The 17,153-nt window shown below is 40.2% G+C and overlaps 1 protein-coding gene across 1 annotated transcript; it reads left to right on the top strand.

Annotated features, from left to right (window-relative positions):
• Nucleotides 1–15,442: 15,442 nt before the first annotated feature.
• On the top strand, nucleotides 15,443–16,878 carry LOC134757081 (putative uncharacterized protein FLJ45355; the record flags this gene model as incomplete). Its single annotated transcript, XM_063697671.1, has 4 exons — nucleotides 15,443–15,587; nucleotides 15,664–15,821; nucleotides 15,900–16,036; nucleotides 16,842–16,878. Coding segments are annotated over 4 exons (477 nt in total), but the record flags the coding sequence as incomplete, so codon positions are not given.
• Between the last annotated feature and the right edge of the window lie 275 nt (nucleotides 16,879–17,153).

Here is a 17,153-nt window from a genome sequence, read left to right as displayed (position 1 = left end):
TCACATCAGAGGTGGGCCTGAGGAAAATACATGAGGTGTCAAAAGCACATGCTAAAATTTCATTAAAAATGGGGTTCAGATATCTTATTCAGATATGTGATGGCTTCTAAGTGCCAGGTATAAAACCATTGTTTCTATCTTTTCTTTTACCAACATATGTTGAGATGTTTACGTGTTTTCACAACACCAAAATGCAAGTAAATTCAATGTAAAGTTATACAGTCCTTTACCTAAATCAATTTACAAAACTATATTGAATATCTAAAATATTAATCCTTTCAACTAATTCTTATGTATTGTATAAGTGAACAACCAGAGACTGAAAATTGAATGTGGCTAGCTAAAGCACCTGGCCTGAGCTTGGTTTATAAAGCTCTCTAAACGGGACATTCTACTTCTAATATTATTGAATGGTTTGAATAATTGCATTAGATTTGTATAAAGTAGTGTCAGTCAATCTTTTATTTAATCACTGCCTAATACTCTTCATAAAATTCAGAAAATAATGTGGCATATTTTTTTAAGATTAACCACATCCTCCCTTTGTTAAACAAATTTGAAGCTCTATTTTTTTTATGTTTTATTCTGCAGGAGTAAAATAAACCACATTCTAGGCATCAAGACCTATTGAATATGGGTTAAATTGTTCTCTGGGTTCTAATTATATTGACTACATAAATATAATATACATTGTGTTCCTGAGAGCATATCCTATGCTATTATAGACATACAAACAGCAATAGCATAATTGGCTCACAATATCCTACGAAATCAGAAGATTTCATCTAAACTTCAATGAATCATGCTTTCTTTTGTAATTGCATAACTAATTTAAGAAGCATAGATCTAGAGGATAGTTTTTTCAATTCAAAATACATCTTGTTTTCAGAATGGGAGATGGATGATGATAATGCTCTTTGCTTATACCAATTATCCCACAGGTTTTCTTTCTCTGGTTTGCACAACTGAGAAACAAATCTATCAGGTAGTTACCTAAGAACTATTCCCACCTTATTCCCTTCTAATTTAATTCATTATCCTCCCTCTTTTGCAAAGCCAGGGTCTTCACACACAATGAGAATATCCCCAGACTCAGAGAGTAAACCATGACTCTTTTAAGTCAATACCAATGTTTCTTTATTGTTACCTGCAATTAGTTTGGCCTTGGACATGTGAAAATATAATAAGCAGATTTTTTGTTAATCTTATGCATTGTCTGAGTCTTGTAGAAGGAAGCTATAGTGAAATATAGTTCAAAGTAATTCTAAACCAGAAGAAATTAGAAAATACTAAGAAAAATTTAAGCCAGAACGTTGGAGAAAAAAAGATATCTTTCAACTATAAAATACCAATAAGTTTTCCTATGCTATTTTGCATTGCCATTTATTTTCTCTTTGTTTAGGAATACTTTCTCTCAATGACTCTATTATCCATAAACAAAAAAGTACAATGAGGAAATCAATATATCACAGTCTTGAACAACATAGAGGTAATGTTTAAATTACGTTGAAAAATATCTATCTTCTCCCAAATAAACTTTTGCATTTTGGAAACTCTCTTCAGATCTGGAGTTGCTTCAGTGAGTAATGTTGACCTTAAACTTAAGGAAGTCAGTAGACTCTGTATTTTAAAGAAGGGTTCAGGAGAAGTTACATAGCAAAGACCATGATGCTTTATAGCAGTCCTGAGGGAAAGACACTACCAACTTGCCCAGTGAATCTCTTTATCCTTTTGGCAAAGCCCAGGAAATCAGAGTGGAGATTTGGCTTCACCAATTTTCTAACTAAAATATGTGAGTTATAGAAACCTAAAGCTTTTGATTCAAAAGAGAAATCGTTTCCAAGCTCTGATCTCCTACCCATGGATTTGTCAGGGAAACACAATATAACATTTTTGAAGTTAGGAATTAATTTTCAGTAGGAGTTCTAATAAATTACATATCTCTGTACAAATATATTACAATTAATAACAGTTGATCCTAGTTAGGATAATGGATTGTAATCAAAGATTTATTCATCTGAGATTAGAAAAATTTCTAATCTGAGAAGACCTTAGGGATTATACTGCCCAATGCTATAATTTAATGAATGAAGAAATTGCAATCAAAGAGTTTAAGTGATTTTCCCAATGTCAGACCTAAAGAGTGTCAGAATCATGACTAGAACCTATTTTTTACCACTTAGTCTTATGCTCCATATATTAAAACATCCTACCTCTTGTTTTCATAATCATCAGTAAATGATTGACTCATTGATTGAATCATTAATGATTGAATCATTGATGGCTCAGGGTACATTTTTACTTGTGCATTTGTTATATGAAAATGGCATGCTTAATTTCAGAACCCTAAAATGAAGTGTTCTCTCTGAAGTGAAGAAATAATCTGCACTGATATCTTGTGGTTGTTTCCTACCAACAGGATCAAAAACATCTTGTGATATGGTTTGTTTTTGGATCTGTGATCCCACCCAAATCTCATGTCAATTGTAATCCCCAGTGTTGGAAGTAGGGCCTGGTGGAAGGTGATAGGATCATGGGGGTTGGATTTCCCCCTTGGTGCTGCTCTAGTGATAGTGAGTAGGTGCTCACAAGATCTGGTTGTTTAAAAGTGTGTAGCACGTTTGCCATCTCATCTCTCTCTTTTCCTCCTGCTTTAGCCATGTGAAGATGTGCCTGCTTCCCATTTGCCTTCCACCATGATTGTATGTTTCCAGAGGCCACCCCAGACATGCTTCCCGTATAGCCTGAGGAACCATGCACCAATTAAATCTCTTTTCTTTACAAATTACCCAGTCTCAGGTATTTCTTCATAGCAGTGCAAGAATAGAATATCTTGTTTCTGATTATGTAAAGTTTTATTAAACAGGCTTATCACACAAGTTTTTAATTAGTCTTAGAGTGAATGCAATTATTATGTATTTTTCTTGTTTACAATAAACAAATTTTTGCATCATTTACAGATTTTCTAAAGAACGATCTTTTCCAAAACTCTAATAATATAACATGAAAATTGTTACTGACCAATGTTCAAGGGCCACAATTTGCTTTAAGTAAAATTTCAGTACTCCTTTCATTTTAGTAATCTGGAAACTATATAAACTCTATGTTTAATTGTTATTTGTTCATCATTTTGATGGCTCAATGTTTAATTGCTACTATTCCTTGATGTATATCATGTACAATTCCAGAATATCAAACTATAATAGTAAGTATCCAAGATATTTTAATCCCTGTTTACTGTAATTCTATACCAATTTCATTTCTTATAGTGTTATATTTTCTGTCATCATAATATAGCCATGAACTTTCTAATTATTAATATTTATCCTGCAATAATTTCAGGAAGCCCACCAATCCATAGATTTCTTTTTAGTGAGAAATACTATAATTATAAAATATCTTACTTAATAAAAACTCTAGGTCCATTTTATCTCAATATAGGCATCATCCTATCTCTAACAATCTGATAGGTGGTTATCCACAATCAGGTTAATTTCAGATTCCATGCTGTTCTAATTGTTAGAAAAGTACTTGCTCTTATGGAATTAAATTTCTCATCGTAATTCAATGCAATGGATTTAGTTTGGTATTCGAGGTAACAGAATAAGTCTACCACTTTTGTTTCAAAGTGATAGATTTTTTTGTTTATTTTCAATGTTAGGCACTATTTATATTATACTTGCATTTTCTCTTTTCCAGGCCCTGACATCATGATGATGATGATAATACCTGATATTTACAGAGCACCTACTATGTACCAGAAATGACTCATTGTCTTCTATAAGCTTTAGTTGATTTAATTTCCCCCAACATACCTGCAAAGGTGACATCAATATCTCAGTTTAACATACGAGAAAACTGGGACTCAGTTTCTAAAAGTTATACCAGCTAGCAAGTGGCAAGCAAGAAGCAAACTTGTGTTTCTCTAGCATTAGAGTCAAATTCTTCCCACCACATACTCTGCCTTTTACTCTACGTCATGTTTTTTTATCTATTGTTCTTACGACAGAAGTCATCATTGGAGTTCTTCACTCTCCGTGCTCCTATTTTTTAAGTTTTTTCTTTCTCTTGGGCTGGTATTTTTGCTGTATAATCCATTTATTTATATATTGATATTGCTACTCTAATAAAGAATTCCATTTTAGTAAAACTTTCAGCTTTCAACACAAAGATGCTGTTAAAAAAATAAGAGTTGCTGGGCCGTGTTCTAACTAGCTTTTCCAAAACCTCAGTTATTCTTTTATGTTGTACATATTTAAGGACTTTTCAGTAAGTACCCCCAATCTCCCCCAAATACCAATGTGGTTACTGTGGAGACATAAATGTAAGTTAGAAAGCAGTCAGGCCCCTAATTGATACCGACAGTCAATTAGTGCTTCAAAGCAGCTGGCTCAGTTTTTGCATATAGAGAACATGAGAGAAAGAGTATAGTTTGTTGTGGCATAATCTCTGTTGCTTCATTGTAGACCAGAGCTATATATGCTACTGGATCGTTTCTACAGAAAACTAAGCAAGTTTCTCACTGGTTGCTAATGGGATGGTAGCATTATGGGAAACAATGATATTGTGTGATTTGAACCCATTAGCGTTCCCTTTCTAAAGTTCCAGACTTGAACCAACTCCGACTCTGTTCAGGTCAAAAGTCTTCTTAATCTCTGTGTTGTGCTGATCAAACCTCAAACTGTCGGGTCAAATTATTTCCATTGGGCCAGTTCTATTAGTGATTAATTAAAATTTCTTCTTGATTGCATACAGTTCTTTTAAATGTATAATCCCTTTATTGTGTAGCGAATTGAGAATATGGTCCTAATTTAAAAACAAATATTCATGTGGGCCCCTCAGTATGATGTAAGCCACCAATTTCAGTAAAGTAAAAAAAAATAAAAATAAAACATTTTACTATTTTTGCATGAGTGTCTGAGTGCAATAAGAAAGAGAAAAATTATACCTGACTTGCCTATCATTGTAGATTGCAAGAATTAATTAAAGGGAAAAAATACTTTATATAAATAGAATGCATGTGTATTTTTATCCAGAGGTATTTTAGTGTTAAAAATATATAAAAGGTGAGACTATATGGAAAAATTTAAAAGGTGTCAGACCTTTTTCTCATTAGACTATAGGCATTCAGAAATTCAGGTTAATTTTCCTTAAGGTTAATCTATAATTTTAATACCAAATTAGTCTGAAGTTTCTCTCTTTCTCTCTGTATAATTTTGTTGTGATTTACTACATGATTTTTATGTTGTGTTTATTATGAGGAATAGGATAGGATACCTTTGTTATTTTATACATTTTCTCCCTGCCAAGGAAATACAGAATCTGTATGAGTTAAAGTGTTTGACACAAATCTTGTATTACCAAGAAGGTTGTGAAACATTAACCCTTTACAAAAATAAAATTGACTTTTCTCACCACAAAGGGCTCTCCCAAGGGGGGAAGTGGTGTCAGGGGGGTGAAATATATATATGTAAATAAAGCAGTTGAACCAAACAGTCTGGAGAGCTACAGTGTATTACTGAGAACTGCTAAGTTGGCAATGGGCCAAGTGGTGGGGCAACCTTTGAGTCTCTGTGTGAAGGGTAGTGAGGAAAGAGATGAAAAGAAAAAAAAAACAGAAAAGGAAAGACAAAAGGCAGGAAGAGGTGGAGAAGCGACTCTCAGAAAGGGACTAGCAATCAAAGACATCTGGGAGATTCTTAAGGCCTGAGAAAAGGAAAGCTTATGAAAGGCTGGCGAGCTCTAAGATGAAAGAGGAAGGAGAGGGCTCTATTTGTAGATGTGCTAGCAAAGTGCCTGGTGGGTCTGCAGAAGAAAGCAGAGGTCACGTGAACCTCTGCCAGGAACTCAACCCTTTTCTCCTGCCAAGGCTGGTCACTGGCCCAAGTTGAGTGCAAAATGATAATATATAAAAGGAGTGCAGAGTACATTTGTGATAAGACCTATCATAGAAAATAGTCTGGCATTTTAATTAAACATCAACAAAGATTATTTGCCTGGCCATACGCTAGTCAGTCTTCGGAAACTTCTCCTAGGCCCATCTCTGTACTTCCTTGTAAAATTCAGTTTTAGCAAAGAATCTTGGTAAGTTAGTTTAGTAAGAATCCCAGAGCCCCATCCTTGATATATGATCATCTTCAATGTCTAATCAGGTTCTTCATCATCCACCATCCCCCAAGTAACGTCTGATCACTCTAGCCTGTCTTCAGCAAAAATCTTGTTAGGTCAGTTTAACCAGAATCCCCCTTATCCTTGAAGTTTCCTCTTAGTATTTGTCCATCCACTGATCCCCGAATCTGCACCTTGTCTATAAATTCTCACTTGCCCACACTATATTCAGAGTTGAACTCACACTCCCCAACTGCAAGACCCTATTGCAGTGGTCCCTATACCTATCCCCATGGTCCTGAATGAAGTCTCCCTTACCATAGTTTAGCAAGTGTCATTGGGTAATTTTTCTTTAGCAATGTCATATGCCCCCAAATTGAGTAGTTCTGAAGCCAAAAAGTAAAAGAGCCTTGTCTAGGCAAATCAAAGTTTTGAGCAAAGGAGAATCTACTCATAATCTTTGCACTGAGACATTGCCATGGCCCCATGATGCACAATATATTAACATTATGAAAGAAATTGAGAAGGGAGTAATGTTTGGCTAGATTATCGGATAATCTATTCATAACGGAACCCAAGAGGGCTCTGCCACTTGCTAGTTTTGATACCTTGAGGATGTTACTTAACCTCTCAGTACTTTCTTATGTTCATGTGTAAGATGTATATTTAAGAGTGTCGAACTCATAGGGTTAATTAGATTAGTTAATATTTGTAAAGCATTTAGAGAAGAGTATGGCACACGATAATATAGTGGTTTATTTGATTTAATTAAATAATAAAGTTAGTTTTTCATAAAATTAACTTCTTTTCTCTATAATTTATACACCTATGCAAACACAACAGTTTCTTTACAGGGCATTATATTTATTTTTTCCTTCCAAATTCTTATCCAAAAGGACTTCCTGGCTTCACTGAAATGCAACTCTACCTTTCCTTAAAAATAAAAATATTTAAATAGAAGAAAAAAACTTTCTAAAACATAAAGTCTTAAGTAATCACCCTGTACTGCAGCCTTAAGCCTGAAATTAGCACAAAGACATCTTTAAAAATGGAAAACTTGCTTCGTGCCATTCTTTGTTCCAAGTGTGAAGTCTTCTGTAGCATGTGCTTGTTTTTGTCTACTCTCTAATACCCTTGGATAGTTTTAAAAATATTTTGTCCAAAGTTTATAGTTATATCAATGAGAGATTGGTCCAGTAGAAACTTATCTGGCCTCCATTGGAAGCAAAGCACTCTGCATTCTATTCTAATATGATCGAGTGGAAGGGATAGGACCCTTTTTTTTTCATATGTCTGGTGACCATTTATTGTCAACTTACACGTATAAATTAGGCATTAAAGCTGAGTACAAGTTCTAAGAGTATGGAATATGTTGCCAATGGGCAACAAACTGATGTCCAACCTATGTTTTGGAAATTTCCAAACATCAGATTGTGGAGGTATTTTCTCCAGAACATTAAACTTCTTCAGAGAAAGACCTTTTAATTACCAGTCTGTTGTATTGCTGGGCTACCAGCAAACGTGACATAGGTGTGGAAAGGGAGCTATAAGTCTTAATGTTTAGGATATAGACATTGATATGTCTTCATATTTTTACTTAGACATTTATGTCTATCCTCCTCTCTGTCTAGAGAAACTGATTTTATGGCAATCCAAGTGAAATTTCTCTAGATAAAATATATAATCTCTCCTAGGGAAGGAATACATGCAAGCAATCTATACACATATGGTAAAGGTATCTCAAGGTCTAACTTCTTCTAATAAAAAATTTCAAATAATCTACCTGTTTCCAGCCCTTCTCCCCAGCTTTATGTTCCATGGTTTATTATCCTTACTATTCAATTTTCTATGATTTTAAAATAAATCAGCTACTGGTTTGATCCCCCTCTGTAAGCATTTACCTTTGACCTTCTTTTGCTTTGTAGTATCATTTACCGTTTCCATCTCATTTTCATTTTAAACTTGGGGGGATTATAGATCTTGACAAATTGTAGCAAATATGTCATTTGTTGTTGTGTTTCTTCACTTTTTTACAAGGGCAATTTTTTAAAGAAGCAGGTAGATACATTTTGCTATTTCAAAACTCCTTTTGGTATACTTTTAATCAACAATGTAGTTGATTCAATAAACTGAACTACTTTTGAGAAATTAATGAAATTCTAGTGTATGATTATTGACACAATTTTAAGTGAATTCCAACTTTTTCCATCATGGGTGCTGTTCAATCATGGGGTTGTCCCTAGCCAAATCTCATCTTGAATTGTAATTCTCATGTGTCAGGAGAGGGGCCTAGTGGGAGGTAATAGGATCGGGGGGCAGTTTCTCCCATCCTGTTCTAGTGATACTGAGGTCTCATAAGATCTGATGGTTTAAAGGTGTGGCACTTCCCCCCTTGCTCTCTTTCTCTCCTGCCGCTATGACTTGCTACCCCTTTGCATTCCACCATGATTGTAAGTTTCCTGGGGCCTCCATAACCATGTGGAACTGTGAGTCAATTAATCCTCTTTTCATTATAAATTACCCAGTCTCAGGTAGTTCTTTATAGAAGTATGAAAATGACTAATACAGAAAACTGGTACTGAGAGAAATGGGGCATTGCTATAAAGATACCTGAAAACGTGGAAGTGACTTTGGAACTGGGTAATGGGAAAAGGTTGGAATAGTTTGGGGGCTTAGAAGAAGACAGAAAGATGTGGAAAAGTTTGGAACTTTCTAGAGTTTTGTTGCATGGTTTTGACCAAAATGCTGACAGTGATATGGACAATGAAGTCCAGGCTGAGATGGTCTCAGATAGAGATGAGAAATTTGCTGGAAATTGGAATAAAGGTGACTCTTGCTATGCTTTAGCAAAAAGACTGGTGGCATTTTGCCCCTGCACTAGAGATCTGTGGAACTTTAAGCTTTAAAGAAATGATTTAAGTTCTCTAGCAGAAGACATTTCTAAGCGGCAAGCATTCAAGATGTGACCTGGCTTCTTCTGAAAGCATACAGTCATATGTGTTCAAAAAGAGAGGGTCTGAAATGGAAACTTATGTTAAAAAGGAAGTAGAGTATATAAGTTTGGAAAACTTGCAGCATGACCATGTGGTGGAAAAGAAAAAAACATTTTCTGGGGAGAAATTTAAGTCGCTGGATACAGAAATTTGCAAAAGTAAAGAGAAGCAAAATGTTAATACCCAAGACAACAGGGAAAATGTCTGCAGGGCACTTTAGACATTTTCACAGCAGCCCCTCCCATCACAGTCCCAGAGGCTTAGAAGGGAAAAATGGTTTCATGGAGTGGGCTCAGGGCCCCACTGCTCTGTGCAGCCTCAGGACATGGCACCCTGCATCCCAGCTGCTCCACCTCTAGCCATGGATAAAAGGGGCCAAGGTACAGCTTGGGCCATTGCTTCAGAGGGTGCAAGCCCCAAGCCTTGGAGGCTTCCATGTGGTGTTGGGCCTGAAGGTATGCAGAAGACAAGAGTTGAGGTTTGGGAACCTCCACCTAGATTTTGGAGGATGCATGAAAATGCTTGGATGTTCAGGCAGAAGTCTGCTGCAGGGTCAGAGCCCCCATGGAGAACCTCTGGTTATTTAAAAGTGTGTAGCACCTCCACCTTCACTCTCTTCCTCCTGCTCCAGCCACGTAAGACATAACTCCTTCCTCTTTGCCTTCTGCCATGACTGTAAGTTTTTTGAGGCCTCCTGAGCCATGCAGAACTATGAGTCAATTAATCTTCCTTTCTTTATAAATTATCCAGTTTCAGGTAGTTCTTTATAGCAGTTTGAAAATGGACAATATAGGTTTCATACTATATTGAGTATTAACACATTATAATTTTTGGCCCAGAAACATCTAAGTATTTTTTCACTACAACTGCATACTGGTTATGATTTCAGGAAAGTATAAATTTAAATTAAGAGTGTAGACATCATGAATTGCAAAACAACATATAATCTCTGTCAAGAAGAAAGATGATATAAAATTTTACATCTTAGAAATATTATACTTATTTCTCACATAAAAAAGGAAAATAGGAAATAGATACAGTTTTAATTAGAACAAACTTTTAAAAATAAGAAAATTTCACATTTAAAAAAATCAAGCTATGATCTTGCCTGAAAAAAGCAGAGATCTGTCACATTGCTTCCCTATTCATAAATGGCAAGTCATTAGGAATTGAGTAACTAATGCCACCATTGGCCAGACATGTGCTTTCACTTCACCACAGTCCCCAGCCCTGTCTACAGAGTCTCTAAAACCCAGCCCATCTCAGATACTATATGCCTTGTCCTTACCGGGTAAAAACAATATCCTAACAAGCCACAAACTGGATATTTGTGTTTCCTCAACATTCTTTTGTTCAAATCCAGATCTCAAGGTAATGGTACTAGGAGGTGGGGTATCTGAGATGTGGATGGCAGAGCCCTCATAAATGGGACTAGTGCCTTTATTAAAGAGAGTCCAGAGAGATCTCTCCCCTGCCATGTAAGATTATAATGAACAACGGCCATCTCTGAAGCCAGCCCTCAACAGGCTTCAAATCTGCCAACATCTTGATTTCAGATTTACAGCCTCCGGAACTTTGAGAAACAAATTTACATGGTTTATTAACTATCTAGTCTATGTTATTTTTGTCATAGAAGCCTGAAAAGACTAATACATGAAGTTAACCCATTCTATATAGAACTTTGTGCCTAGAATAGTTTTCCCAAGAGTAAATGAATCAGTAAACTTCGTAATACAATTGTAATACTGCAACAATTATGCTAACAGTTTTCAAAATATGGTAGACACATAATAAGTGTTATTTAAAACTCCTCCAGATAGTTAGCTCCTCTTTGAGATTTTGTGTTTACATTATTAAAATTATTGCATGTTTCTTTCTGGTATGAATAAATAGTTATGTATTTTACATAAAGCATATATCACATATTTAGTGTTTTATCAAAAGAATATACTTAAATGTAATAAGATCATCCATGTATCCCTTAGTTTGAGCTGCCTTAAATAGTGGCTACCTATATACAAATATTATGCTTACTGTGAAACTGCAATATTTTACAACACACCTTTCAATATTTGATGTCTTTAATATGTCTTACTCTGCAATATGTGTTTTCTTTTTTTCTTTTTTTGTTTGCTAAATGACTATTTAATGACTGCAGAAACACTTTTATTATACGATTGACTCACTTTGGAATAAATATTTAAACAGAAAAATTAAGCGTGCTTCACTTTCAATTGTGATGAAACAATAAAGATTTTTGTCCTGAAAAACATCTAAAAGTTTGGAGAATCTTGAGCTAAGATTCATTTTCTAAAGGTGATAGCACAAACCACACATCACCTGACCTCTTGGAGACATTAGTGTGATGCCTATGAGAGAAACAAAAGAACATAAGCCAAGTGAGCTCTAGAGAAATACTAATAATTAATCACAAAGAGAAAAAGAGGAACCAACTATCTGGATAATTAGTAGTCTAAGAAGTAATCCATGTGAGTAAACCTCCTGATAAGGAAAAAAAAAAAAAAAAAACAGGCTTATCAGAAGCATTTTAAAGCTGAATAAACCTTCAAACAATGTACACATTGTCAGTCTTTGCCTTATTTTCCCAGAGACGAGTTTCTTAGTCTTTTCCAAAAGATAGACATGTAAATAATGCCATTTACTGCTTCTCAGTTTTATCATCAGTAAAATATCGCTAAAAAAAAATGTATCTCATTAATCCAATAGCATGCCAAAAGCGCCTAGGATAGTGTCTAGCACTTAATTGGTATTCAAAAGATATCAGTCCCTCTCTAACCACCCTATCCCATGTTACGCCCCCTCAAGGTTCAGTCCACACCTGGAGCACCACTTGAAGGCTAATTCCAGTGTCACATTCTACCAGTATGAGAAAGAGCTTCAGGGCTGGTCCACCTCATTGGATAATCTGGTTCAGAATGTAGGACTAGATGTGTGATCACAAATCCTGTGCTTTTCCTAAATTTAAGCACTCTTCTTCTTCCTGTCTGAGAGTGGGGCTATCAAATCTAACTTTCCTATGGTGAAACCCTCCCTGTTCCCCTGTCTTCCTTGTCTCTGATTCAATTCCTAAAATTGGACTTTTCCCCTTACCCCATTCCCAGTTATCAAAAGCTTGAATGATGCCAGGAAGAGATAAATGTCTAAAATTCTCTTCAACCACTTAGGGAGAATTCTACCCAATAAACATTTTCCTCCAGCTCATAAAGCTGTCATCATTTTTTAAAGATAGCTAAAAAGCTTAAACTTCCCAGCACCCTCAAGCTGCTCTGCATGCCTCAAGGTACAAAAATCATGAAGCCAACCTGTGCGAGAAATATGTTATGGAACAAGTTGCTTTTGCGTTGAATCTTTCATGTTTCCAGTCACAATTAATGTAACTATGCCCATTATCTCTTTCATGCTGAGCCACTTGCCAAAATGTCCTTCACTTTCTGTCATCCACCACTCTGAGCGGAAATAATCAATTAGAAAAATTCAGCTAATTTTTAAAAGCTGGAACCGCAATCCAAGTAATTTATTTTCTGTATCTTGATGACATTATTGAGTTATGAAACATTTAAACTTCTTTAGTCCTTGACCCCTCACCATGAGTAGCACAGAAAGACCATCCCCAAATAAGCTATATGTTCTTATTATCCTTCTACAGAGGATGACCTCTGTCAACAATATTCACTGTTTTCTCCCCAAACTTATTTTCATTTCAAATACCTTTAATTTGTATGCTCGACCCCTTTAATCACATTCCCTCCTTGCCTTAATAAAAATCTCCACTTTTTTAAAAAAGCATTAAGATATTGTTTAACGCACGTGCCTGTCAAGTGGACACTACTCATTCTCATCTTTCCACATGCCATGGGATTCAAACTATTGGAATTAAGTGCACTTAGCTTTCAGTTCTGTTGAGACAACCAAGATTTTGTTCTAAACAACGCCTGAAAGTTTTAATGCCAACTTATTGAAATTTAAACTATTTCACATGTGTTATTGTCATCTTTTGATTTTCTACTCCCAGGTAAGAGTCCTTTGACTTTTGAGGCTCATGTCATCCCTCATCATGCTAATAATGACAAAAATGATTAAATTTAACTCATCATTTTACTAAATTTTAGAATGAAAAATCAAGGATATTATATATAGAAGATTTCTCAACAGTGAAACTATTGATATTTGTATCAGATCACTTTTTGATGCAGAAAATTCTTCTGTGCATTGTAGGAGGTTTAGCAGCTTCCCAGTCCTATACCATCTCAGTAGCAACTCTTCCCTCCCTCCTCAACTTTAGTAACAATTAATGATGTCTCCAGGCATTATCAAACATCCCCTGTGTGAAAATTTCCTCTGGTTAAGAACTACTGGCATAAGGCAAATAACAACAACAACAAAAAAATCCATTCTTTTCATCTGGGATTTATAAGATTGAACTAACACATTAATTTAGACTGCAGCTGCAGAGAGAAAAGGCAGCAAAACCTTAAGTAATAAAACTTAAACATATAAATTTGAAACTGGAAATATGGTAACAGTAAGATTTGTAAAAAAAAAAATGCATTACAAAGTGTAGAAGCCTTCAGTTCAATCAATATGAAACTGAAGAATAAGTTCATTTCATAATTATACATTCATTTAATTTATGCTTGGAAATACAAGTGGTTTTAATTTGGTTATTATCATTTGTCAGATACTGCAATGAAGAAATAGACAAGAAAAAAAGCATAGAATTATTTAAATGACTTCAAATGTAATAGATTCAGAGAGGAATAAAATATATTGAATTGAAAAAGTAGCTTGAAAATGTCATAGCTCTAGGGCGCAAGATGGCCGAATAGGAACAGCTCCAGTCCACTGCTACCTTTCCAAATGAGGTACCAGGTTCATCTCACTGGGGATTGTTGGACAGGGGGGGCAGGACAGTGGGTGCAGCACACCAAGCATGAGCCGAAGCAGGGCGAGGCATCGCCTCACCTGGGAAGTGCAAGGGGTCAGGGAATTCCCTTTCCTAGCCAAGGGAAGGGGGGAAAAACAGCACCTGGAAAATCGGGTCACTCCCACCCTAATACTGTGCTTTTCTGACAGTCTTAGCAAACGGCAGACCAGGAGATTATATCCTGTGCCTGGCTCGGAGGGTCCTATGCCCACGGAGTCTTGCTGATTGCTAGCACAGGAATCTGAGATCAAACTGAAACATGGCAGCGAGACTGGGGGAGGAGCATCTGCCATTGCTGAGGCTTGAATAGGTAAACAAAGCGGCTGCTAAGCTTGAACTGGGTGGAGCCCACCACAGCTCAAGAAGGCCTGCCTGCCTCTGTAGACTCCACCTCTTGGGGCAGGGCATAGCTGAACAAACAGCAGCAGAAATCTCTGCAGACTTAAAAGTCCCTGTATGACAGTTGGAAGAGAGTAGTGGTTCTCCCAGCATGCAGCTTCAGATCTGAGCATCAACAGACTGCCTCCTCAACGGGGTCCTTGAACTCCGAGTAGGCCAACTGGGAGGAACCCCCCAGTAGGCGCAGAATGACACCTCACAAGGCCAGGGGAGAAGAAGGGCTGGCTCTCAGTCCCTGCCTCGTGGGGGGTGCATCCCCACCCCGCAATGGGGGTCCTAAGAGCCAGGGGGGAAGAGGGGCAGGCTCTCAGTCCCCGCCTCGGAGGGGAGTGCCACCCCACACTGTGATGGGTTTCCTAAGAGCCAGGGGCAGAAGACGGGCTGGCTCTCAGTCCCCACTCTAGCAGGGGTTGCCTCCCCTTCCTGTGATGGGGGTCCTAAGAGCCAGGGTGGAAAGACGGGATGGGTCTCAGTTCCCGCCTAGCAGGCGGTGCCTCCCCACCCTTCGATGAGGGTCCCAAGAGCCAGGGGGAAAGAGTGGCTTCCTCTCAGTCCCGGCCTCACGGGAGGTGCCTCCCCCCCCCCCGCTATGGGGGTCCAAAGAGCCAAGGGGGGAAGAGGGGCCTCGCGGGGGTGCCTCCCACTGCTGCGATGGGGGTCCTAAGAGCTGGGGGGGAAGAGGGGCTGGCTCTCAGTCACCGCCTCGCGGGGGTGCCTCCCACCGCTGCGATGGGGGTCCTAAGAGCCAGGGGGGAAAGAGGGGCTGGCTCTCAGTCCCTGCCTCGTGGGGGGTGCCTCCCACTGGTGCTATGGTGGTCCTAAGAATCAGGGGGTGAAGAGGGGCTGGCTCTTAGTCCCTGCCTTGCTGGGGGTGCCTCCAACTCCTGCGATGGGGGTCCCAAGAGCCAGGGGGGGAAGAGGGGTTCGCTCTCAGTCCCCGCCTCGTGGGGGGTGCCTCCCACCCCTGCGATGGGGGTCCGAAGAGCCAGGGGGGAAGAGGGGCTGGCTCTCAGACCATGCCTCGTGGGGGGTGCCTCCCCCCAGTGCGATGGGGGTCCTAAGAGTCAGGGGGGGAAGAGGGGCTGGCTCTCATTCCCTGCCTCACTGGGGGTGCCTCCCCCCCTGCGAGGGGGGTCCCAAGAGCCGGGGAGGAAGAGGGGTTGGCTCTGAGTTCCAGCCTTGCGGGGGGTGCCTTCCCCCTGCAATGGGGGTCCCAAGAGCCGGGGGGGAAGAGGGGCTGGCTCTCAGTCCCCGCCTTGGGGGGTGCCTCCCACCACTGCGATGGGGGTCCTAAGAGCCAGGGGGGAAAGAGGGGCTGGCTCTCAGTCCCTGCCTCATGGGGGGTGCCTCCCACCCCTGCGATGGGGGTCCTAAGAGCCGGGGCATAAGAGGTGCTGGCTCTCAGTCCATGCCTCGTGGGGGGTGCCTCCCCCCGGTGCGATGGGGGTCCTAAGAGTCAGGGGGGGAAGAGGGGCTGGCTCTTAGTCCCTGCCTCCCTGGGGCTGCCTCCCCCCCCTGCGATGGGGGTCCCAAGAGCCAGGGGGGGAAGAGGGGTTGGCTCTGAGTCCCAGCCTCACGGGGGGTGCCTCCCCCCCCTGTGATGGGGGTCCCAAGAGCCAGGGGGGAAGAGGGGCTGGATCTCAGCCACCACAAAATGGTGGGCCTTTAAGTTCAGGTTTTCCCCAAGAATCAGCTTATTTGCTTCTTTTACTAGCAGTGCAGTTGCTGCCACGGCCCTCAAACAGGGGGGCCATCCTTTAGAAACCCTGTCTAGTTGTTTAGACATGTAGGCCACCGGCTTCAGCCAGGGCCCCACAATTTCGGTTAAAAGTCCAGCTGCCATCTTTTCTCTGTCTGACGCATACAATGGAAAAGGCTTTGTCAGATTGGGTAGCCCCAGGGCTGGGGCTGCCAGAAGTTTTTCCTTTAACTCATGAAAGACTTGCTGTTGTTGGGATCCCAATTCCAAAGGTTGCCGTTCCCCACCCCCCTTGTGACCTCACACAAAGGCTTGGCTAATAATGCAAGGTTTGGGATCCACAGTCTACCAAACCCCACAGCTCGTAAGAATTCTTTCACCTGCCTTCTGCCCTTAAGCTCCGGTAGATTGCAAATAACCTGCTTTCTTTGTGTTCCGAGCTGCGTTCGGACCCCTGTCAGATAGGAAATCCCAAGTAAGGTAACTGCCGTCGGCAGATTTGAGCTTTCTTCTTGGACACCTGATACCCACAGTCGTCCAGGTGGGTCCTAAGGATCTTAGGATCCACGATGGGGGTCCTAAGGATCTTAGGATCCACGATGGGGGTCCTAAGGATCTTAGGATCCACGATGGGGGTCCTAAGGCGGGGGGGAAGACAGGCTGGCTCTCAGTCCCCGCCTTGCGGGGGTGCCTCCCACCACTGCGATGGGGGTCCTAAGAGCCAGGGGGGAAAGAGGGGCTGGCTCTCAGTCCCTGCCTCCTGGGGGGTGCCTCCCCCCGGTGCGATGGGGGTCCTACAAGTCACGGGGTGAAGAGGGGCTGGCTCTTAGTCCCCGCCTCACTGGGGGGGCCTCCCCCCGGTGCGATGGGGGTCCTAAGAGTCAGGGGGGAATAGGGGCTGGCTCTTAGTCCCTGCCTCGCTGGGGGTGCCTCCCCCTCCTGCGATGGGGGTCCCAAGAGCCGGGGATGAAGAGGCGTTGGCTCTCAGTCCCCGCGTCGTGGGGGGTGC

The sequence above is a fragment of the Gorilla gorilla genome, chromosome 14 (genome assembly GCF_029281585.2).
Source record: "Gorilla gorilla gorilla isolate KB3781 chromosome 14, NHGRI_mGorGor1-v2.1_pri, whole genome shotgun sequence".
Lineage (NCBI taxonomy): Eukaryota > Metazoa > Chordata > Mammalia > Primates > Hominidae > Gorilla > Gorilla gorilla.
This window is presented reverse-complemented; position numbering and strand designations above follow the sequence as displayed.